At 42.9% G+C, this 24,014-nt stretch overlaps 2 protein-coding genes across 3 annotated transcripts in view; one reads left to right on the forward strand and one right to left on the reverse strand.

The window, feature by feature from the left end:
• The window catches only part of mtmr7b (myotubularin related protein 7b), a 103,868-nt gene extending 95,673 nt beyond the window's left edge, over positions 1 to 8,195 (forward strand). The window contains exon 14 of the mRNA XM_055635443.1: positions 7,842 to 8,195. Within this exon, the coding sequence (XP_055491418.1) occupies positions 7,842 to 8,195 (354 nt within the window). The remainder of the gene's footprint in view (positions 1 to 7,841) is intronic.
• vps37a (VPS37A subunit of ESCRT-I) overlaps positions 7,714 to 24,014 on the reverse strand; it is a 42,053-nt gene continuing 25,752 nt past the window's right edge. Inside the window, exons 7-12 of one of the 2 annotated variants that reach the window (XM_055635468.1) lie at positions 19,535 to 19,662; positions 19,389 to 19,447; positions 19,240 to 19,308; positions 18,223 to 18,366; positions 16,821 to 16,898; positions 7,714 to 8,208 (exon numbers count right to left, since the gene is read on the reverse strand). In XM_055635468.1, coding sequence (XP_055491443.1) covers positions 16,821 to 16,898; positions 18,223 to 18,366; positions 19,240 to 19,308; positions 19,389 to 19,447; positions 19,535 to 19,662 — 478 coding nt within the window. In that variant the 3' untranslated portion in view covers positions 7,714 to 8,208. Of the gene's footprint in view, positions 8,209 to 10,657; positions 11,034 to 16,820; positions 16,899 to 18,222; positions 18,367 to 19,239; positions 19,309 to 19,388; positions 19,448 to 19,534; positions 19,663 to 24,014 lie in introns of those variants that run through there. The other variant, XM_055635457.1, reaches the window with a different exon arrangement.

The following is a 24,014-nucleotide window of genomic DNA, read 5'->3' on the forward strand; positions in this document are numbered from 1 at the left end:
ATCCTTTAAAACCGAGATGAGAAGAACTTTTTTCACACAGAGAGTGGTGAATCTCTGGAACTCTCTGCCACAGAGGGTAGTTGAGGCCAGTTCATTGGCTATATTTAAGAGGGAGTTAGATGTGGCCCTTGTGGCTAAGGGGATCAGGGGGTATGGAGAGAAGGCAGGTACGGGATACTGAGTTGGATGATCAGCCATGATCATATTGAATGGCGGTGCAGGCTCGAAGGGCCGAATGGCCTACTCCTGCACCTAATTTCTATGTTTCTATGATTCAATACTTTATTGTTGCATGTATCTAGATATACTGAAATGCTTTGTTTTGCATACAACCTGGTAAAATCATATCGCACCACCTCTAGAATGCATTGCCAGGGTTGATGGTGGAGGCAAATACTGTACGATTGTGGAATTTAAGAGGCTTTTAGATTAATACATGGAAACACAGGGAATAGATGAATATGGATCATGCGCGGGCAGATGAGAGCAGTTCAGCATTATATTCGGCACAAATATCGTGGGCCGAAGGGCCCATTCCTATGCTGTATGTTTCTATGTTCTGTGAATTCGGAACACGGTTAATTGGATCAGAAATCGCTTGGTAATAGAAGGCAAGAGGGTGTATTTGGAAGGATGTTTCTGTGATTGGATATTGGTGACCTCTGGTAGGGATTGCTACCAGGATCATTGCTGTGTTTTATATACGTGATGTGGATATATGGATGTGAATGTCGGAGCTATTTAAGTAACAAGTTTGCAAATTATATGAGGACAGTGACATTGTGGATGGTGATAAAGGTTGGCTCCAGAGTGAGATAGTTCATTTGGTAATTTGGCCAGTGAAATGGTGGATAATTTAATCCTGAAAAATGTAAAGTGGTACATACATGATGTACACAATAAATGATAGGACCTTTGGAAGCACCAAGGGACAAAAGGACCTTGGCATTCCCATGCAAAGTTGACTGCAGACAGCAACACAGCTAAAGGGGTGAAGAAGGTACATTGCCTAGACCAAGTCCTTGTTCTCTACTCACTCACTATCCATGAATCCATGCACGTGTGCGTTTGCTGTGTATTACTGGCAATATTGGTAAGCATGGCGATATTTATGCAGAACCCTTCCCTGGTGTGTTTAGTGAACGGTTTTGCCATGTGGTGGATCTCTTTGCTGCAAGTAGTGAAATATCAATAGTTGGTGTGCATCTGGGTTCAGGATCTGGAATGCGGGTATGTTTACAACCGAGCCTAGGTCTGGAGTGTGGGGTAAATGTATGAAGCACCAGAAATCAGCAACTTAAGTAGGGTTATGGCTTGAGCTGGAATGCATGAATGCTTCAGATTGTTCTCCCTTGATCTGTGGGGTTTTGGTTGCCATCAATGGGAAATCAGTGCCCCAATTCCTTGTGTAATACAAGGATTTGGTTGACTTGCCTTTATTAGTTAGGACATAGAATATAAAGGGAACAAGGTTATGATACAACTTTATGAATACTTAAATTAGGTTACAGCTATTATTACTGTGTGCAGTTCTGGTCACCACACTTCAGGAAGGACATAAGTAAAATGTATTTATGAATGTATAAACATTCATTCCCTCCATCACTGGCACACTCCAGCTATATTGTGTAATATATCTCCAAAATGTACTCCAGCACCTCTCCCAGGCTATTTCATAACACACACACAAACCCACCTACCTCTAAAGACAAGGGAAACAAGGTCATAAACATCACCACCTGCAGGTTTTTACCAAGTCACACACCATCCGGTGGGCGGCGCGACTCTCGTCAGCAGCGGCCTCTGCAGTCTGTCCGCGGTTTATTATTTTTTGTCTGTGTTTTAATGTAGTTTTTGTTATTTTTTGTTGGGGTGTGTGTGTGTGTGGGGGGGGGGGGGGGGGGGGGGGAACTTTTTTAATCTCTCCCTGCACTGGAGACCCGACCTTTTTCGTCGGGTTTCCGTTGTCGTTGGGGCCGCAACGAGGAGCGGCCTCCAACAGGAAGAAGCCGGGGACTCTGGTGCTACGACTCACCGTCGCCGTCGCGGGGCTGGCCGAGTCCGGAGCGGGTGGAGCGGTGGAGGAGCGCTGCTGCTGCTGCTGCTGCTGCTACCGGAGAGTCGGAGGCTCCAACGGCAGGTCTGTGGACGGTGGCACCGGGAGCCCGCGGCTCCCTGGAGGGAGACCGCTTTTCAGGGCTCTCGCAACGGCGACTTCCCCCGCCCGAGTTGCGGGGTTGAAGAGCTCCTGGAGCGGGGCCTTTACAGCACCACCCCGCGAGGCTTGGAATGGCCTCGGGACTCTGCGAGCGCACGCCGGGGGCTCTAACAGCAAGACCCGGTGTGCGACCTTGCACCACCCGGCGTGGCTTTAATGGCCGCGGGACAATTGCCATCGCCAGCCGGGGGCTTTGACTTTGACTCTGACATCGTGGGGGGGGAGAGTGCAGTGGAGAGATAAGTGTTTTTGGCCTTCCATCACAATGATGTGATGGATGTTTATGTAAATTATGTTGTGTTGTTGTGTCTTGGGTCTATTTGTTTGGAATGTATGGCTGCAGAAACGGCATTTCGTTTGGACCTCAAGGGGTCCAAATGACAATTAAATGTATCTTGTCTTGTCTTGTCTATCCTTTGTGTTGTAATTCCACTATTCCCATTGTAGTACAGCCTGGAAGTCACTGGCAAAAATCACAACAGTAACAGCAGGACTAAAGTCATGTCAGAAGGTGGCTCACCCGCACCACCTTCAGGACAATCGGGGATAGACATAAAGGCTATCCCTGCTTGCAAGGCTCACATCCTTTAAAGTGAGCTTAAAACAAAAGCTAGTTCCTGTATTTTTCCACCAACATGCCACTGTTCCCGTATAATTCTACGTCCTTTATTTTCTGCAAGGGAAAATTAATGTTAGTTCACTAAATTGTACGTTTAAATTACACTGAACTGAATCATCTTTGACCTTCCCTTCATGATTGCAGCTGAAATCATTAGCTATACCATTCCAACAGTAACATCTTTGAACAAGTCATTATCATTACAGCTACATCACAGGGAATAATCTCTTGAAAACAATCTCTGGATACTTTTAATGTAGGAAAATCCCCCAAGTATTTTACAGGTAGAAAGTGAACCAATGAAGATGAATGGGAACCGTGGAGGCTATTAACGAGCTGTGTAATAAACATAGCACCAGGACAGGCCCTCAGCCCAATGTGCTAAACATGATGCCAAGACCTACTCTTATCTACCAGCACATAATCCTTATTCCTCCATTGCCTGAACAATCTTTATTCCTCCATGTGACAATAAAAGTCCTTTGAAACCTTTGAATGTCCATATGCCTATCCAAAGTCTCTTAAATGTCACTATCTTATCTGCCTCAACCACCTCCAACTTCCAGCAGCAGCGACTTCCGGGAACTCACCACCCTGCGTGGGGGAGAAAATTGTCCCTCATATCTCCTTTAATCTTTGCCCCTCACATATTAATATGTTATGTGTCATTCCTAACTGTATAGAAACATAGAAATTAGGTGCAGGAGTAGGCCATTCGGCCCTTCGAGCCTGCACCGCCATTCAATATGATCATGGCTGATCATCCAACGCAGTATCCCGTACCTGCCTTCTCTCCATACCCTCTGATCCCCTTGGCCACAAGGGCCACATCTAACTCCCTCTTAAATATAGCCAATGAACTGGCCTCAACTACCCTCTGTGGCAGAGAGTTCCAGAGATTCACCACTCTCTGTGTGAAAAAAGTTCTCCTCATCTCGGTTTTAAAGGATTTCCCCCTTATCCTTAAGCTGTGACCCCTTGTCCTGGACTTCCCCAACATCGGGAACAATCTTCCTGCATCTAGCCTGTTCAACCCCTTAAGAATTTTGTAAGTTTCTATAAGATCCCCTCTCAATCTCCTAAATTCTAGAGAGTATAAACCAAGTCTACCAGTCTTTCTTCATAAGACAGTCCTGACGTCCCAGGAATCAGTCTGGTGAACCTTCTCTGCACTCCCTCTATGGCAATAATGTCCTTCCTCAGATTTGGAGACCAAAACTGTACGCAATACTCCAAGTGTGGTCTCACCAAGACCATGTACAACTGCAGTAGAACCTCCCTGCTCCTATACTCAAATCCTTTTGCTATGAAAGCCAACATACCATTTGCTTTCTTTACTGCCTGCTGCACCTGCATGCCTACCTTCAATGACTGGTGTACCATGACACCCAGGTCTCGCTGCATCTCCCCCTTTCCCAATCGGCCACCATTTAGATAATAGTCTGCTTTCCCGTTTTTGCCACCAAAATGGATAACCTCACATTTATCCACATTATACTGCATCTGCCAAACATCTGCCCACTCACCCAGCCTATCCAAGTCACCTTGCAGTCTCCCAGCATCCTCCTCACAGCTAACACTGCCCCCCAGCTTAGTGTCATCCACAAACTTGGAGATATTGCCTTCAATTCCCTCATCCAGATCATTAATATATATTGTAAATAGCTGGGGTCCCAGCACTGAGCCTTGCGGTACCCCACTAGTCACTGCCTGCCATTGTGAAAAGGGCCCGTTTACTCCTACTCTTCGCTTCCTGTTTGCCAGCCAGTTCTCTATCCACATCAATACTGAACCCCCAATGCCGTGTGCTTTAAGTTTGTATACTAATCTCTTATGTGGGACCTTGTCGAAAGCCTTCTGGAAGTCCAGATACACCATATCCACTGGTTCTCCCCTATCCACGCTACTAGTTACATCCGCGAAAAATTCTATAAGATTCGTCAGACATGATTTACCTTTCGTAAATCCATGCTGACTTTGTCCAATGATTTCACCACTTTCCAAATGTGCTGCTATCGCATCTTTAATAACTGACTCTAGCAGTTTCCCCACTACCGATGTTAGACTAACTGGTCTGTAATTCCCTGTTTTATCTCTCCCTCCCTTCTTAAAAAGTGGGGTTACTTTTGCTACCCGCCAATCCTCTGGAACTACTCCAGAATCTAAAGAGTTTTGAAAGATTATTACTAATGTATCCACTATTTCTGGAGCTACTTCCTTAAGTACTCTGGGATGCAGCCTATCTGGCCCTGGGGATTTATTGGCCTTTAATCCATTCAATTTACCCAACACCACTTCCCGACTAACCTGGATTTCACTCAATTCTTCCAACTCCTTTGACCCGCGGGCCCCTGCTATTTCCGGCAGATTATTTATGTCTTCCTTTGTGAAGACGGAACCAAAGTAGTTATTCAATTGGTCCGCCATATCCTTGTTCCCCATGATCAACTCACCTGTTTCTGACTGCAAGGGACCTACATTTGTTTTAACTAATCTCTTTCTTTTCACATATCTATAAAAACCTTTGCAGTCAGTTTTTATGTTCCCTGCCAGTTTTCTTTCATAATCCATTTTTCCTTTCCTAATTAAGCCCTTCATCCTCCTCTGCTGGTATCTGAATTTCTCCCATTCTTCCGGTATGCTGCTTTTTCTGGCTAATTTGTACGCATCATCCTTCGCTTTGATACTATCCCTGATTTCCCTTGTTATCGACGGATGCACTACCTTCCCTGATTTATTCTTTTGCCAAACTGGGATGAACAATTTTTGTAGTTCATCCATGCATTCTTTAAATGTCTTCCATTGCATATCCACCGTCAACCCTTTTAGAATTAATTGCCAGTCAATCTTGGCCAATTCACGTCTCATACCCTCAAAGTTACCTTTCTTTAAGTTCAAAACCATTGTTTCTGAATTAACAATGTCACTCTCCATCCTAATGAAGAACTCAACCATATTATGGTCACTCTTGCCCAAGGGGCCACGCACAACAAGACTACTGACTAACCCTTCCTCATTACTCAGCATGTCATGTTGTCACTTGCGGGTGGAGCACCAAAGCAAATTCCTTGAATGTGAATACTTGGCCAATAAACTTATTCATTCATTAAACCTGTGTCCTGATATTTCCATCCTAGGAAAAAGGTTCCTAGGATGGATTGTTTACCCAATCTATGCATCTCATAATTTTACATACTTCCATCAGGTCTCCCTTCAACCTCCATTGTTCCAGAGAAAGAGATCCAAGTCTGTCCAACCTCTTCCTGTAGTTGATACCCCATAATCCAAGCATCATTCTGCAAAGCCTCCTGTGCAGCCTTTCAAACCCACCACATTCTTCCTATAATAGTACAACCAGACCTGCACACAATACAGCAAATGCGACCAAAGTCCTATAAAGCTGCATCATGATTTCTTCTTATACTCAATGCCCCCAACAATGAAGGCAAGTGTACCATATGCCTTCTTTTTAACACTCTATCTACTTGAGTTGCAACTTTCAGGGATTATGGATTTGGATAATGCATAATGATAAGGTCCCACATTGATTAGTGGGCAAAATTAGGGCACAGGGTATTGGGGCTAGAGTGCTGACATGGATAGAAAATTGGTTGGCAGAAAGGAAACAAAGAGTAGGGATTAACGGGTCCTTTTCAGAATGGCAGGCAGTGACTAGTGGGGTACTGCAAGGCTCGGTACTGGGACCGCAGCTATTTACGATATACATCAATGATTTAGATGAAGGGATTCAAAGTAATATTAGTAAATTTGCAGATGACACAAAGCTGGGTGGCAGAGTGAACTGTGAGGAGGATGCTATGAGAATGCAGGGTGACTTGGACAGGGGGTTGGGTGAGTGGGCAGATGAAGTTTAATGTGGATAAATGTGAGGTTATCCACTTTGGTAGCAAAAACAGGAAGGCAGATTATTATCTAAATGGTGTCAAACTGGGAAAAGGGGAAGTACAGCAGGATCTGGGGGTCCTTGTTCATCAGTCAATTAAAGTAAGCATGCAGGTACAGCAGGAAAGCGAATGGCATGTTGGCCTTCCTAAGAGGAGATGAGTATAGGAGCAAAGAGGTCCTTCTGCAGTTGTATAGGGTCTTAGTGAGACCACACTTGGAGTATTGTGTGCAGTTTTGGTCCCTTAATTTGAGGAAGGACATTCTTGCTATTGAGGGAGTGCAGCGTAGGTTTGCAAGGTTAATTCCTGGGATGGCGGGACTGTCATATGCTGAAAGAATGGAGTAGCTGGGCTTGTATACTCTGGAGATTAGAAGGATGAGAGGGAATCTTATTGAAACGTGTAAGATTACTAACGGTTTGGAGACACTAGAGGCAGGAAACATATTCCCAATGTTGGGGGAGTCCAGAACCACCATTTAAGAATAAGGGGTAAGCCATTTAGAACGGAGATGAGGAAACACTTTTTCTCACAGAGTTGTGAGTCTGTGGAATTCTCTGCCTCAGAAGGCAGTGGAGGCCAGTTCTCGGAATACTTTCAAGAGAGAGCTAGGTAGGGCTCTTAAAGATAGCGGAGTCAGGGGATATGGGGACAAGGCTGGAACAGGGTACTGATTGGGGATGATCAGCCATGATCACATTGAATGGCACTGCTGGCTCAAAGGGCCGAATGGCCGACTCCTGCACCTATTGTCTATAATAGAGGGTACATACAATAGGATAAATGTGCGCAACTTTGTCAAAAAGTTCATAAAAGTAAGGAAATGGAAGGAAAGGGCATTTAATATTGGAAATTGGGGTCAATAGTTTAGTAATAGGTTCAATGGCAAAATTAGAGAAAAAAGTGTGGACTTTTTGCAAATATGATTAATCTTGTAAAATAATTTAACATCAATGAAAAAAAGCAGATCTGCTCCCACGATTTTCTTTATTTAACATGCGATAAAATTATAATTCTTGTGCTTTCATTTGAACAGCTATTTGGTATTTAAAACTAAATCAAATCTTCCTTGACATGTAACTTTGATTCTTTTTAACAGAAGTTAGAAATTCAAGATAAATCCCATCTGAAGAACAAAAGCGAGAAAACAAAACTTTCTCACAAAGTGGAGATTTCTGTTTCTGATCAACATTTAGCCAATACGCCTCAGGATTATACAAACAATGGCAGACCATTCACTTCTTGTAGCCCTTCACATGAAGATTTGGATTCTATCATTCTAACACACAGCATGAAGCATTCAGATACTGATCTTTCTGCTAACAGTGATCAGGAATCAGGAGTCGCTGACTTGAACTGCAGATCACCAAGTGGTGGTGACTACCTGTCAAGTGAAGAGGGCAACAAACACCTGTCAGAATACCCCGATGAAGCTGCCTTTGCTGTTGCCTGAGAAGCTGGTGCACCTAGTTAAAAAAAGAACACTTTGCAAAGAGAAGGTGCCATTTACATTCTTATTATATGCCAGTATGTGAGACACTTGTAGATTTTTAGGATAGTTACAATTTATAGCTTCAAATTCCATCTTATCTTAAATATATAGGATATATATATATAGTGATTACTCAAAGCAAGTAGTAAACCTTTTGGTGGGAAGGAACAGAAAGCAGAGCATGATTTTTTTCTAAATCTATTTATTCCTCCAGTCCTGTTTTATAAAGGGGGTCAAAATTGTTACATTTATGGTCAAGGCCTATGCAAGCTATAACACGGCAATCATTTAAAAATAAAATCTTTTTTGCCAGCACCGAGTTGCAAGGTGTTTATTTTACTAGATTGCTCCAGTGAGGTTAATAATAGAAGCCAACACATTCCTCACCAAATCCATTGCAAGTGGCAGAAGGCATGACCAATCTGTTCAACCAAATCCTTTAAATCATGGACTCATTTCTTCAATCTCAGCAGTTCTGATGCTCAAAACAAGTCACTGGAGAAACTGGTAGTTGAAGGATTTTACTGCATGGCCTCCTTGCTGGCAAGGAAATAGAAAGCTAAAACTAAACAAGTTTTGTTTACTTTAAATGGAATTGGGTAGAATGTATCGTTATAATTCGACTAACATGATCTATTTCATATTTTCTAGATTTCATGTAACTATTGTCACAAGATTGAATGAGAAATAATTGTAATTGTAGAACTCTAAATTTTCAGCTATTGTGTATGATTAGTAAATTATACCGTATAATCTTTATATTTTATTTCCTTTTCAACAAAAATGAATTTATTGAAAATGGCAGTGTCAGTTTAAGAACATTCAGGTATATTTGCAAAATTTGGTCAATGCTAAATTAGCCAATATATGAGTTTCTTTAGGTCTCTCTCTCTTCAGAAAAAGAGTTAATTGGTTGATTTAGTTGACTTGGATAGGAATAAATAGTCCTAGAAAGAAATGTTCTATTCCCCCCCCTCCCCTTTTCCAATTATTATATAATATATGTCCATCATTTGGCCTCATTATCTCTTGACTGTTCTCGTTTAGTTTTGATACATGGTAGAAACACTCTTTGACCCACTGATTCCATGCCGACCAGCGATCACATAGAAACATAGAAATTAGGTGCAGGAGTAGGCCATTCGGCCCTTCGAGCCTGCACCGCCATTCAATATGATCATGGTACACTAGTTCTATCCCACTAGGGACAACTTATAGAACCAATTAACCTCCAAACTGCACATCTTAAACTGGGATAAAACTGGAGCACCCAGAGAAAACCCACGTGGTCACAGAGAGTAGGTACAAACTCTGACAGCATCCGTAGTCAGGATCAAACCCGGAGCTCTGGCGCTGTAATACAGCATCTGCACCACTGCACCACTGTGTTATCTTGCATATATCTTTGGATAATAGTTTTTAAAACTCCAAGAAATTAGTCATACAGCACCGAAACAGGCCCTTTGGCTCAACTTGACTAATGGCCCACCTGCACTAGTTCCACCGAACCTTTTAAACTTATCCTATCCATGTACATATACACATTTATTTTAAATGTTATCATATCTGTCTCAACTACCCCTTCTGACAGCTTGTTCCATATACCCACCACCCTCCAAATGAAAAAGCTGCCCCTCGATTTCCTAGTAAATCTTTCCCCTCTCACCGTAAACCTATATCCTTTCATTCTTGTTCCCCTGCTCTGGGTAAAAGACTGCGCATTTCCTTATCTATTCCCTTCATGATTTTATACACCTCTACAGGATCACACCTCAGCCTCCTGTGCTCTAAGGAATAAAGTCTTAATTATGGATATTAATATATTTATTACATTTTCTTTAATAGTTACTTTCCAGCAAGTTTTATGTTCAAAGCATTATTAACCTATTGAGTCAACAGACAGTAGTATATTTTAGCGTTGCTCAAACCATTTTTTTTTCAAGGTGCTAACTATTTTAGTACTCTTAGTTTCAATATTAAGTCCTCTGTGTACTTTTTCTATTTGAAGCACGAATCATGGGCCTGCTTTGAAATCTCCGCATGTGTTAAGATTTGGTGTAGTGTTGGGATCTTATTCCTAATTTTAAGAAAATATGTTAAATATTTATGGTTTCAGACAATCCTGCTGCATCTCTCAACATTCTGTAAATAAAATGTTATTGTAAAATACAATGATAGGCTTAATGTGCTAAGTAATACAAAAGTGAAAATTAAAGGATATAGCATTTCTATCCTCAATGTAAAACAAAATCTTTATGTGCAGTCTTTCTAACATGTTTGACCTGAGAGATTACACTTCTGGAATTCCCGTCTCGAAAGGATATGCTGAATTAATGTATCTATGGAATGCCACAGCAATGTTGAATTTCCAAACTGAAGATTTCACCTTAATAAACTTCAACAGTGAAAATTGTGCAAATATATCATTAGTAAAGCAGCCATACGTTTATTAATAGACACAAAAACTGGAGTAACTCAGCGGGACAGGCAGCATCTCTGGAGAGAAAAATGGGTGACGTTTCGGGTCGAGATCCTTCTTCAGGCATTTATTAATACTATATACATATTAAATATTGAATTCAAAAACTCAAGCTTCATATACAAATTTAACAGTATTAATAGAATATTGAAACCTAAAGTAGGAACAAATTTAAGTAATTTAGAAGCATTTTAATACTGGAAATTGTAAATTTACAAATCATTTCAAAAGATCTGCGTTTTGATGCAATTAATTTTCACACGGCAGGTTCAATGTATTCCATCTTGTCCAGTGCAAGCATCTCAATATGTCACATAAAGCTGTAGAGGAGATAAATAGCAATGGCAGTTTCATCCAAGAGAAATAATTTATTTAAAATATCACAAAGATTTGCCATTTTAGAGGTATTATTTCCTATAGGGAAAGGAAAAACATGCAAAGGTCACTGGGCCAGAAGCTACAGAATGCAGAACTCAAACAACCATTAGCCCATGCTTATTTAGGTTGTAACCAAATTAAGACCTAAAGAGTCCTAACGGGAGCCTCTAGGACTAGTACATCTCAATTATTTATGCATCACCTTTCATATTGCTTTCAAGGTGCTGTCAAACAGCAGACAGTGAGTGACAAATTTTGAACTGTAATATTATTGTAACATAAGATGTGTGAGGTCATTAGTTTCTTTTAGACATACCGTGAGGAAACAGGCCCTTTGGCCCACTGAATCCACGTGGGCCAGCAATCACCCAAACACTAGTCCCATCCTACACACTGGGAACAATTTACCGAAGCCAATTAACCCAGTCAGGATTGAACCCAAGTTAGAAACAAAAAGCTGGAGTAACTCAGCGGGCCAGGCAGCATCGCTGGAGAGAAGGAATTGATGATGTTTCGGGTCGAGACCCTTTTTCAGACCCAAGTCTCTGGCGCTGTAACGCAGTAACTCTATCGCTGTGTTACTGTGCTGTGCTAATGCATAGTAAAGCAGCAATGAGCAAATAACCACATGATCTGTTTTTAGTTATGTGTTGAATTTTGGCAGGAGGGCCAGGATTCATGTGCTCTTTAAAATAATGTATGTATTTTTCACCTACTTTGGAGAGTGGATGGTGCCTTGGTTTAATAACTCGCTCGAAAAATTGCACCTTCACCCATGAAGCTCCTTCAGTATTTCATTGGAGCTGAGAAAGTATCACTTAATGAGCAGCACCATTGTGGTAGGATATGCCAGATATACTGGGCTCAATCTCGTGCTGAAGTCAATCTGCAGATATTTCTGTAACTTGGCTACTCATGTGCAGTGGGTAGTGTAGCCTTTCATTCAGAGGAGTGATGGACTTGGACATCCATGCTGGTCAATCCTCACAAAGCCAAGTAGGCAAGGGCAAACTTTCTCTGAAACATGCAAGCTGTACCCATATCAAAATGACTGGGTGCAATTACAATGTGTTTTCTCAAATGAATAGGTGAAATCATTAACTATATCAAAGATAACTAAGCATTTTGGTTTACGTTTATTATTGTCACGTGTACCGAGGTACAGTGAAAAGCTTTGTTTTGCATGCTATTAAGACAGATCAATAGACAATAGGTGCAGGAGTAGGCCATTCGGCCCTTCGAGCCAGCACCACCATTCAATTTGATCATGGCTGTTCATCCCCAATCAGTACACCGTTCTTGGTTCTTGGTCCTCCAAAATATTCCAACTGGAATTTAAACTGGAGGTGGTAAAGGGAGGGATTAAGCCAGAAAGGGTTCCTGCCTTATCCCCTGACTCTGCTATTTTTAAGAGCCCTATCAAGTTCTCTCTTGAAAGCATCCAAAGAACTCGCCTCCACTGCCCTCTGAGGAAGAGAATTCCACAGACTCACCACTCTCTGTGAGAACAAATGTTTCCTTGTCTCCATTCTAAATGGCTTACTCCTTATTCTTAAACTGTGACCCCTGGTTCTGGAATCCCCCAACATCAGGAACATGTTTCCTGCCTCTAGCGTGTCCAAACCCTTAAAATTCTTATATGTTTCAATGAGATCCCCTCTCATCCTTCTAAACTTCAGAGTGTACAAGCCCAGCTGCTCCATTCTCTCAGCATATGACAGTCCCGCCATCCCGGGAATTAACCTTGTAAACCTACCCTGCACTCCCTCAATAGCAAGAATGCCCTTCCTCAAATTAGGGGACCAAAACTACATACAATACTCCAGGTGTGGTCTCACTGGGGCTCTGTACAACTGCAGAATGACCTCTTTGCTCCTATATTCGATTCCTCCTGTTATAAAGGCCAACATGCCATTCGCTTTCTTCACTGCCTGCTGTACCTGCATGCTTACTTTCATAGATTGATGTACAAGGACCCCCAGATCCCATTGTACTTCCCCTTTTCCCAACTTGACGCCATTTAGATAGTAATCTGCCTTCCTGTTTTTGCCACCAAAGTGGATAACCTCACATTTATCCGCATTAAACTTTATCTGCCATGCATCTGCCCACTCTCCCAAACTGTCCAAGTCACCCTGCATTCTCATAGCATCCTCCTCACAGTTTACATTGTCACCCAGCTTTGTGTCATCTGCAAACTTGCTAATATCCATCTATCTATCTATCTTATATATTTAAAACTCTGGCCCCATCCGACCAACTGCCGACCGGCGCCCTTCCTGCCTTTCAATTCGTGCCCGATACTCGCAGATGTCCAATCGGAATGGCCGATGCTCGCAGATGTCCAATCGGAATGGATTCATTTGCATGTACGGCTGCCGGCTGCATTTCTTCCTTTGATTCATTGCCACGCCCAATCCAGACGCTCAATCTCCGAGATATTTTCCATTTCGGTAGAGATTTCGCTTTTCTTTCTAAGTATCCGCTCCTCATTTCATTTCGTTTTTAATCAAGTACACGTTTTTAAATCAAATCCTTCTCCCCCCCCTCCCCCACCCCCCCCACCCACCCCCAAGTATTTCAAAAAAATAAACAGGCTTCTCCCATTTACATGTCAGCTTCCAACACACTTCGAAACAAAGTTGCAAGACAGGAACACTGAACTTTTCACTGCTGCAGCAGGCAGGGGAGGTGCCATTGGATTTTTTTTTTTAAAGAGGCAGGGCAGTGCTGGAATCTTACTTTTGAGAACAGCTTCAGTTCCATTGGAGGAGACGGGTGCATGGTGGATTATTGGGTTGGGGGATGACACCATTGGGGGAGCAGATCCAACGGTTCTGCACTTGGTCTAGTTAATATATAAAACTGTGTTCATTGGCTATATTTAAGAGGGAGTTAGATGTGGCCCTTGTGGCTAAAGGGATCAGGGGGTATGGAGAGAAGACAGGTACAGGATACCGAGTTGGATGATCAGCCATGATCATATTGACGAGGTGCAGGCTCGAAGGGCCGAATGGCCTACTCCTGCACCTGATTTCTATGTTTCTGAGTTTCCCTCTTCTCACCCCTCCCCCTTTCCCACCCATCCCTCTCTCCTCCACCCCCCTTCACTCTACCCTAACCCTTCCCTCTCTCCTCCCCCCGCCCCCTACCCCTCTGTCCCTCTTCCACCACTCCCCCTACCCCTCCCTCCCCTCTTTCTCTCCCTCACCCCACCCTTTCCCTCCCCCCCCCTCCCTCCCTCCCTCTCCACCCCCACCCCTCTGACCCTCCCCACTCTTCCACCTCTCCCCCTCTGACCCTCCCCAAACCTCTCCCCCCTCCCACTATCCCTCCCCACTCTTTCCCCCCTCTCCCCCCACCTCTCCCCCTCCCTCCACTCTTACCCCTCCCTCCTTCTCTCCGTCCCCATATCTCTCTCCCCTCCCCATCCCTCTCTCCCATTCACTTATCCCCCCCCTTCCCCCTTTATCTCCCTCCCCACTTTCCCCTCTCCACCCACCCCTTTCCCCTTCCCTCACTCCCCCCCCCCCCCACACCCCCCCCCCTCGCCCACATCTCTCTCCCAATCCCCCTCTCTCACCCCCTACCCTGCTCTCCTTTCCCTCCCAAATCTGTCCCGTTTCCTCCTTCCTCCTCTCCCCTCCTTCCCTTCTTCTCACCCCCCCTGTGTGTTTGGGGGGTGGTTAATGTGAGTATGATGCCTCAGTCCCCCCCCCCCTGCAAACGCCGTTGGGGAAACAGACCCAACGGGTCTGCGCTTGGTCTAGTTACATTGAATCCCTTCATCCAAATCATTGATGTATATTGTAAATAGCTGCGGTCTCAGCACCGAGCCTTGCGGTATCCCACTATTCACTGCCTGCCATTCTGAAAGGGACCCGTTAATCCTTACTCTTTGTTTCCTGTCTGCCAACCACTTCCCTATCCATGTCAGCACTCTACCCCCAATACCATGTGCCCTAATTTTGTCCACTAATCTCCTATGTGGGACCTTATCAAATGCTTTCTGAAAGTGCAGGTACACTACATCCACTGGCTCTGCCTTGTCCATTTTCCTAGTTACATATTCAAAAAATTCCAGAAGATTAGTCAAGCATGATTTCCCTTTCATAAATCCATGCTGACTCGGACCGACCCTGTTACTCCTATCCAAATGTTCGGCTATCTCATCTTTTATAATTGACTCCAGCATCCAGAAGTGGCGGCGCTGGTGAACGGCTGCGGCTCGCCTGCAGTCCGTTTGTTTTTACTTTTTTTGTGTTGTTTTTTTTCGTCTTGTTTAGTTAAGTTTTTGGTTTTTAGGTTTGTGTTATGTGTGCGGGGGGGGGGGGGGTTGAAACAGGACTTTGTCTCTCCCTTCGGCGGAATGCGACTTTCTTGTCGTATCCCCCTTCTCTGCCTCCGCTGAGGGTAATGGCGCTCCCGTGAGGGCGGCCCAGCTCGAGGGTAATGGCGCTCCCGTGAGGGCGGCCCAGCTCGAGGGTAATGGCGCTCCCGTGAGGGCGGCCTGGCTCGAGGCTAATGGCGCTCCCGTGAGGGCGGCCTGGCTCGAGGGTAACGGCGCTCTCGTGAGGGCGGCCCAGCTCGACGGTAACGGCGCTCCCGTGAGGGCGGCCCGGCTCGAGGGCAACCCCCGGGCCACGGAGTTTGAACTGGCCCGTTCGCGGAGCTCGGTGAGCCGCGGGACTGACTTACCATCGACCGGTGGGTTATCGCCTCAGCGCAGAGGGAGAAGAGGAGGGAAGCGACAGCAGCCCTAAGATTTTTGCCATAATATTAATATTTTTGAGTAATTGTTTTAAAAAACATGAACTATTAAATAGGTCCTGATTATTATTTGAATGCTTATGAATATTAAAGACATTCACAACCATTCATAACAGTGGAAGTTTTGTCGCTGAATAACCTGGGCATAGTCTCATTAACAGTTGGAACCATTCTACTTGTGCTGCTGACCCCTTGTGTTGGGAAGAGGCACTGCACTCCCTCGGCCTTGTCAGCAAACTGGGGGACAGCACACCAGCAGACTGGGGAGGCACGGTGGCAGAGGTTGAGCTGCTGCCTTACAATGCCAAAGACCTAGGTTTGATCCTGTCTATGGTCGCTGCGTGTATGGAGTTTGTACATTCTTCCCGTGATCATGTGGTTTTCTCCCACACTCGAAAGATGTACAGGTTTGTAGGTTAATTGGCTTTGGTAAAATTGTAAAAATTGTCCCTCGTGTGTAAGATCGTGTCAGCGCAAACCCAGTGGGCCGAAGGACTTGTTTCCGCACTGTTTCTTTAAACTAAACTAGAAGTTTGTACCCTGGAACATTAAGGAAGAATTGTATGGTCTGCTTTCTCTTCAAGGCAATTCACTGGTTTTCACTTCTGAAGGCTCATGATTATGGGCTACATCTGCTTAACTCAGTTCTCCTATACACCGTTGTCTAGTCTGACAGCAAGTGGTATTGTACTATGGATTTCAATATGGAGAATAAGCTCAGGCAAAGTTTTTTTGAAAGGTCTTGTGAAAGATCTAATGGCATCACATCCTTTCAGTATGCTATTTTACGGTGCTCATTGTCCTATATTCATTTATAGTTTGAGTTTAAAATACATGTGTACACTGAGTAACACTTGATGTAGTCTAATAAAGTTCCAGTTCTCCATTCAAAAAGACAGTTTGCACCATCTTGACAATCTTGGGAAAAGGTACATGTATTTTTATTTTAAAATCCTCACCTATAGTGTGTGAAATTGTCCATGGTGTGTCATCAAATGCTGAAGCTTCTCTTCTTTAGCTCGCCTGCAATGACAAAGCTGAAGCAACAAAAAACATTTAGTAATATGTGAAAGTGGTAAACTTACATAAAACTCCTATTAAAAAATCAACATTGATGCAGCAGTTCTCAGAATAAAGTAATATTTGGCAACAGTTGGAATTTATAATTAATTTAAAATTGGGAATTGGAAGCACTTTGCGGCATTAAAACTACAGTAAAATACCAATGATCTGCCATCTCACTAATTAATTATTAAATTAATTAGGGGAAATCATATTTTACACAGATGTTTGGAGCATGGACCTCTCAGTTGACAGGCCGGTGGCAGCAGAATCCTTCACCACATTCAAGGTAAGTATAGAAGAACTGTAATCCACTGGGTTATAGATTAAAAACTGTATAGTAGGATTAACCTGAGACCCATATTTGGTCTCCTCCTTTGGCCCAAGTCCTCACGGTCCTACAGGGAGTTTTAGGCACAAGGCAAAATCCCCAATTGTAAGTCACCAGAAAATTAATTGATAGTATCTTGTAAAATGGTCCCAAGTAGAAATTTTACAACTTTGGGTAAACTGTTGTGTTATGTCTCTCATTTTACACCCACTTACCTCACAAACTATTCCAATCCAAGAGATTGTCAGTTTAAGTATAAAAGGAATGATCTCACAAGATCTGTCTTTTCTGGTTTGGAACATGATCTTATTCTTTTGTGAACATTTAAAGGTACAAATGCTTCATATTCAGTATCGTTTCCTATTTTAAGGACGTCCATTTGTTAGGACTATGATTTAAATCACAGCTGTAATGATTGCTGCTAACACATATTTATTTAAGATTACAGTTTGGAAAGTTAATGGGTAATTCGAGGGCTTAATTACCAATTTATTATTCTTGCTGATAGAATTTTCACAATTGATGACTAGTTTTCTTTCCTTTTGTGCCCAATTTATAAAACATTAGTTGTGATTTGATACTATTACATACATCATCACTTCATGCATGATACTCTAGACAAAATTGTTTCTTTGTAATGTTGAAAGACTTCTCCATATTTTAGACTGCAAAGAGCATGGATTTCCAATATTGTGTGGCAGGGTAGCTATATGAAAAATTGCAAACATGACTTTGTTGGAAACAATGCTCTCCATTAATGGAATCAGAAGTGAGGGAAAGTTGGGTTTATATATGAGCAAAAGCATACAACTTTTAGTGGTGCCAAATAGAAACGTATTTCTCTATGAAATTAGGCATATGGAGAAAAAGTACACCTGCTTAATAAACAATAAATTAATGCATTTCAAATCAAAGAGTTTCTATAATCTAAAATCAGGAAATCGTAGAAAGCAGATATTGCTACATACTGTTCTTTTGTCCATGAAGCTGCTGAGAAAATCATCAATTTCAACCTTCCCTTCAAGGAATTCCTCAGCAATCACTTCCGATTCCTCTTCTGCTTGATGAGCTGCAACTTTCAACCTGGCCTGCAGGGCACTTAAGCTGCAACTCTAAATAATTGCAACATTTCAATTAAAAATATACACTTACTTCAAAGTCACTAAGTATGAGCTTTATAAAATTCATGGATAATTAAAATTCAGAGGTACTACTATAACTGAATGGCCTTGATATCAGCTCTCAACATAGGGCAGGTGGGAATAAATGATAAATATGGGAATCTGTCCCATTCGTCATAGAAACATAGAAAATAGGTGCAGGAGTAGGCCATTCGGCCCTTCGAGCCTGCACCGCCATTCAATATGATCATGGCTGATCATCCAACTCAGTATTCTGTACCTGCCTTCTCTCCATACCCCCTGATCCCTTTAGCCACAACCTATCCATTTTCTCCGGAGATGCTGCCTGACCCGCCGAGTTACTCCAGCGTTTTGTGTCTATCTTTGGTATAAACCAGCATCTGCCGTTCTTTTTTATTACATTGCTGAAACTCTGCTTCCACTACCCCAGAGGAGCAATGAAGGACTCAACAGAAAAGGGGTCAACATTCAAAGTAGAATGTATAACAATACAGAACAGGAACAGATCCTTCGGCACACAATGGGTGCTTCACACAGTGAACCTTCACACAGAGAGTGGTGAATCTGTGGAATTCTCTGCCACAGAAGGTAGTTCAGGCCAGTTCATTGGCTATATTTAAGAGGGAGCTAGATGTGGCCCTTGTGGCTAAAGGGATCAGGGGGTATGGAGAGAAGGCAGGTACAGGATACTGAGTTCGATGATCAGCCATGATCATATTGAATGGCGGTGCAGGCTCGAAGGGCCGAATGGCCTACTCCTGCACCTATTTTCTATGTTTCTATAATTGATTTTTAAATAAAGCTATACTAATTATACTTGAGGTAAAATACAGCATCACTCACCTCACTCAGTTCATGCTGTCTTTGCATCTTTTTTTCAAAGGTCCTTTTCAGCTGAGACAGTTGATCATACTGAAAATAAAAACAAATATTATAAGCAAAGTGCATTATAAAAACTTAAACATGTAAAAGCAAAAAAGTCAGTGCCTTACTTTATCTAATAGATCTTGTCTTTTTGTTTCTAAACGAGGTTCAAGTTGAAGATTTCTTTCTTCCAAAGACACAGACAAAAAAATGGTTAGGCTATTACAGTTAAGATACAAAAAAAATCCATGCAAATAAGTAGAACAAAACATACTTGCTAGCTCCTCAATGTAGCTGACCAGATCATTTTTGTCAGTGCATATCTGCTTCAGTTGTGGTGAACCCATGAAGTGCCCCAATCGCAGATCCTCATTTTCATTTAAATCAGTCAGCTGCGAATTACTACGACAAAATCAACATTAATGAATAAGATGAAAACTAATTTTATATAATAATTATCCCTTCAGGCAGATTGTAAAATTATCCCTTCAGGCATATTGTAAAAATACCGCAAGCATATTAACAGCTATGCTTTTCAATGTTTTGTTTGAGCATGTTCAGCTAAATTTTTATTTTTATACAACAATATCTTTCAAGAAACAACAACCTTAGGGGTGAGGAGTTAAAGTGCAGACCGAGCCCTTCAATTAATCACATATTCTCAATTATCAGAGTAGCTTAGACAATCATCAGAGACACAGGAGTCAGTGAGTCAGAGAAATGGATAGACAACGTTTTAGGTTGGGAGCCAGTCTATAGAAGAGTCCCGACCCGAAATGTCGTCTGTCCATTTTACTCCATAGACACGCATAAATTGACATTACAAACACAAGAGACTTCAGATACTGGTATCTGGAGCAACAACAATCTGCTGGAGAAACAGCAGGTTGAACAACATTGTAGGTGAGGGGGGAAATCGAGAGAGAGAAAATAAACACATCTGAGTGCAGAGGACAAGAGATAGAGAGAACAAACATAATGTTCATCATGGGATGGACCAAGGAAAAATGAATGACACAATCTGCACTGGAAATAAAAAAATGCAGATGCTGAAATGAAAACAGAAAGTGCTAGAAAAGAAACTGTGCACAGGTCACAACTGTGGAAAGAGAAACTGAGTTGACGTTTAACGTTGAAGATACTTCCTCATAACTAGTGAGGAGAGAAAACGTTAGAATTAAGCTCAGGAGATGAGGGGGTTAGAAGAGGAGATTGACAAGCCAAAGGGAATGTCTCTGATGGGGTGAGACTGCAATGCAAAGGCAATTACGGAGAGCAAACATGGAATAAGGCTTGCGAGAGACCCATTAGAATGACGAAACCGGAGGGGAAGATGTGGTAGCATCACATTAAAAGTGGTGAATGGTATGGATAAAAATGAACCATTATATGAAAGCTGAATGTATAGGTTGTGTAATGGCAATTTCAAACTTTTCAAAAATTGGTCCATTGGAGAGACAGAGTGGGCAGCTATCTGCAGAGCCAAAAGAGATGGGGGAGATATTGAACAATTTATTTTCTTCGGTATTCACCAAGGAGAAGGATATTGAATTATGTGAGGTAAGGGAAACTAGTAGAGTAGCTATGGATACTATGAGTTTCAAAGTAAAAGAAGTACTGATACTTTTGAAAAATATAAAAGTGGATAAGTCTCCAGGTCCTGACAGGATATTCCCTAGGACATTGAGGGAAGTTAGTGTAGAAATAGCCGGGGCTATGACAGAAATATTTCAAATGTCATTAGAAACGGGAATAGTCCCCGAGGATTGGCGTACTGCGTGTGTTGTTCCATTGTTTAAAAAGGGTTCTAAGAGTAAACCTAGCAATTATAGACCTGTTAGTTTGACTTCAGTGGTTGGCAAATTAATGGAAAAGATACAGAGATAATATATATAAGCATCTGGATAAACAGGGTCTGATTAGGAAGAGTCAACATGGATTTGTGCCTGGAAGGTCATGTTTGACTAATCTTCTTGAATTTTTTGAAGAGGTTACTAGGGAAATTGACGAGGGTAAAGCAGTGGATGTTGTCTATATGGACTTTAGTAAGGCCTTTGACAAGGTTCCTCGTGGAAGGTTGGTTAAGAAGTTTCAACTGTTGGGTATAAATGCAGGAGTAGCAAGATGGATTCAACAGTGGCTGAATGGGAGATGCCACAGGGTAATGGTGGATGGCTGTTTGTCGGGTTGGAGGCAGGTGACTAGTGGGGTGCCTCAGGGAAATGTGTTGGGTCCTTTGTTGTTTGTCATGTACATCAATGATCTGGATGAAGGTGTGGTAAATTGGATTAGTAGGTATGCAGATGATACCAAGATAGGGGGTGTTGTGGATAATGAAGAGGATTTTCCAAAGTCTACAGAGTGATTTAGGCCATTTGGAAGAATGGGCAGAAAGATGGCAGATGGAGTTTAATGCTGATAAATGTGAGGTGCTACACCTTGGCAAGACAAATCAAAATAGGACGTACATGGTAAATGGTAGGGAATTGAAGAATGCAGTTGAACAGAGGGATCTGGGAATAACCGTGCATAGTTCCTTGAAGGTGGAATCTCATATAGATAGGGTGGTAAAGAAAGCTTTTGGTATGCTAGCCTTTATAAATCAGAGCATTGAGTATAGGAGCTGGGATGTAATGTTAAAATTGTATAAGGCATTGGTGAGACCAAATCTGGAGTATGGTGCACAATTTTTTCACCCAATTATAGGAAGGATGTCAACAAAATAGAGAGAGTACAGAGGAGATTTACCAGAATGTTGCCTGGGTTTCAACAACTAAGTTACAGAGAAAGGTTGAATAAGTTAGGTCTTTATTCTCTGGAGCGCAGAAGGTTAAGGGGGGACTTGATAGAGGTCTTTGAAATGATGAGAGGGATAGACAGAGTTGGTGTGGACAAGCTTTTCCCTTTGAGAATAGGGAAGATTCAAACAAGAGGACATGACTTCAGAATTAAGGGACAGAAGTTTAAGGGTAACATGAGCGGGAACTTCTTTACTCAGAGAGTGGTAGCGGTGTGAAATAAGCTTCCAGTGGAAGTGGTGGAGGCAGGTTGGTTGGTATCATTTAAAAATAAATTGGATAGGCATATGGATGAGAAGGGAATGGAGGGTTATGGTATGAGTGCAGGCAGGTGGGACTAAGGGAAAATAATTGTTCGGCACGGACTTGTAGGGCCGAGATGGCCTGTTTCCGTACTGTAATTGTTATATGGTTATATGGTTAAAATCCAGCTTTCCGTTGCCATTACTCAGGCATGAGAAAGAAAAAAACCTGAAAAAAGGGGAAGAGAGATGGGGTCCAGGTGGCATTGCCCCCTGGTAGGATTCCAAGGGGCAACGTCCCTGGCGCGGGTAAAAAGGGGCAGCGCCCCCTTTATGCAGATTTTTTTTGATAATTGTACCTTGCAATGGCACCGTTTATCTTGCCTGTTTACCCAGGCTTCCCCACTCACACTCACAGGGATCTCCCTCCCCCCCTTACCTTTGCTCACACTCACAGGGACCCCCTCACTGCTCACTCACAGGGACGTCCCCTCACCTTTACTCACTCACAAAGACTCCCCCCTCTGCTCACCAGGGCTCACACACACTCCCTCTACTTGCTTTAAAAGGCTTATTGACTCCGACAAGGCCCCGGCCCTGCAGCCGCGCCCTGGCCTTTTCCAGCCCACTCTCCCATTGCCGTTTCCCGGGATAGGGAGATAGAGAGCGGTGATTGGAGGAGGGAGGTGTCCGGGGGTGGGACAAGGAAAGCCTGGTGGAGCGAGGTGCCGGGAGCGCAGTTAGTCCAGGTAGGAGTGAACGTACACAGACAATAAAAAAAAACCAGATCCTCCAGTCGTTCTTTCCAGTTTAATTGATTCTTTATTGAAGTAGTTGTACAAACAAACAGATGATACATACGAGGTATTCCTTATTCTCATGCAAGCTGTAACTTTCCGTTCTCTCTCTCTCATTTGGTAAGAACTGTATTCTCTCTCCCGTGCCAACAGTAACTAACCTAAGCATGAATAGCTCCGACTGGCTGATAGAATGGATGAGGAGGATGAGAGGAACCCTTTCCTTGTTTCTGAGGGCAAATGTGCAGGAGCCCTATTAATTGCTTTGGAGTGGAAACCACCATTAAGGTCAGAGCCGTGAGGTTGGAGTTGGGCCAAGGTGGATGTGCCACGCTGCCGAGTACAAAGGGGGGACCATGTGAGGGGGGGGGGGTGTACCAAGAACAAAGGGGGACCCGGTGTGGGAGCGCAGCCAAGAACAAAGGGGGGACACGACATGGGGTGGGGAAAGAAGAACGAAGAAGGGATGAGCACTTTTTGTAACTTTGTCAGTGCCTTTGTGGCAACTCTTTTGTGGACTTTGTATGCAAAAACAAAAAATTTCACTCGGTACAATTAACAATAATATCATCATCATCAAGGTAAAATGTAGAGATTTCAAAATGACTGGAAAAGGGTTTGCCATCAGAACAGAGAAAATAAATTGGATAGGCATATGGATGAGAAGGGAATGGAAGGTTATGGTACGAGTGCAGGCAGATGGGACTAAGGGAAAAAAGTTGTTCGGCACGGACTTGTAGGGCCGAGATGGCCTGTTTCTGTGCTGTAATTGTTATATGGTTATATGTCCAAGCCAGATAAACTGGGCAAATGTCACGGATTCCTTACAAAAATCAGAGTGGGAGGAGGTATGATTAATCTAGCCATCAGAGTCTGTGAGGTTGTAATGGACAGTAGTCACTCATCTATCCAGAGAT

Source organism: Leucoraja erinacea, chromosome 1 (assembly GCF_028641065.1).
Source record: "Leucoraja erinacea ecotype New England chromosome 1, Leri_hhj_1, whole genome shotgun sequence".
NCBI classification, from domain to species: domain Eukaryota; kingdom Metazoa; phylum Chordata; class Chondrichthyes; order Rajiformes; family Rajidae; genus Leucoraja; species Leucoraja erinaceus.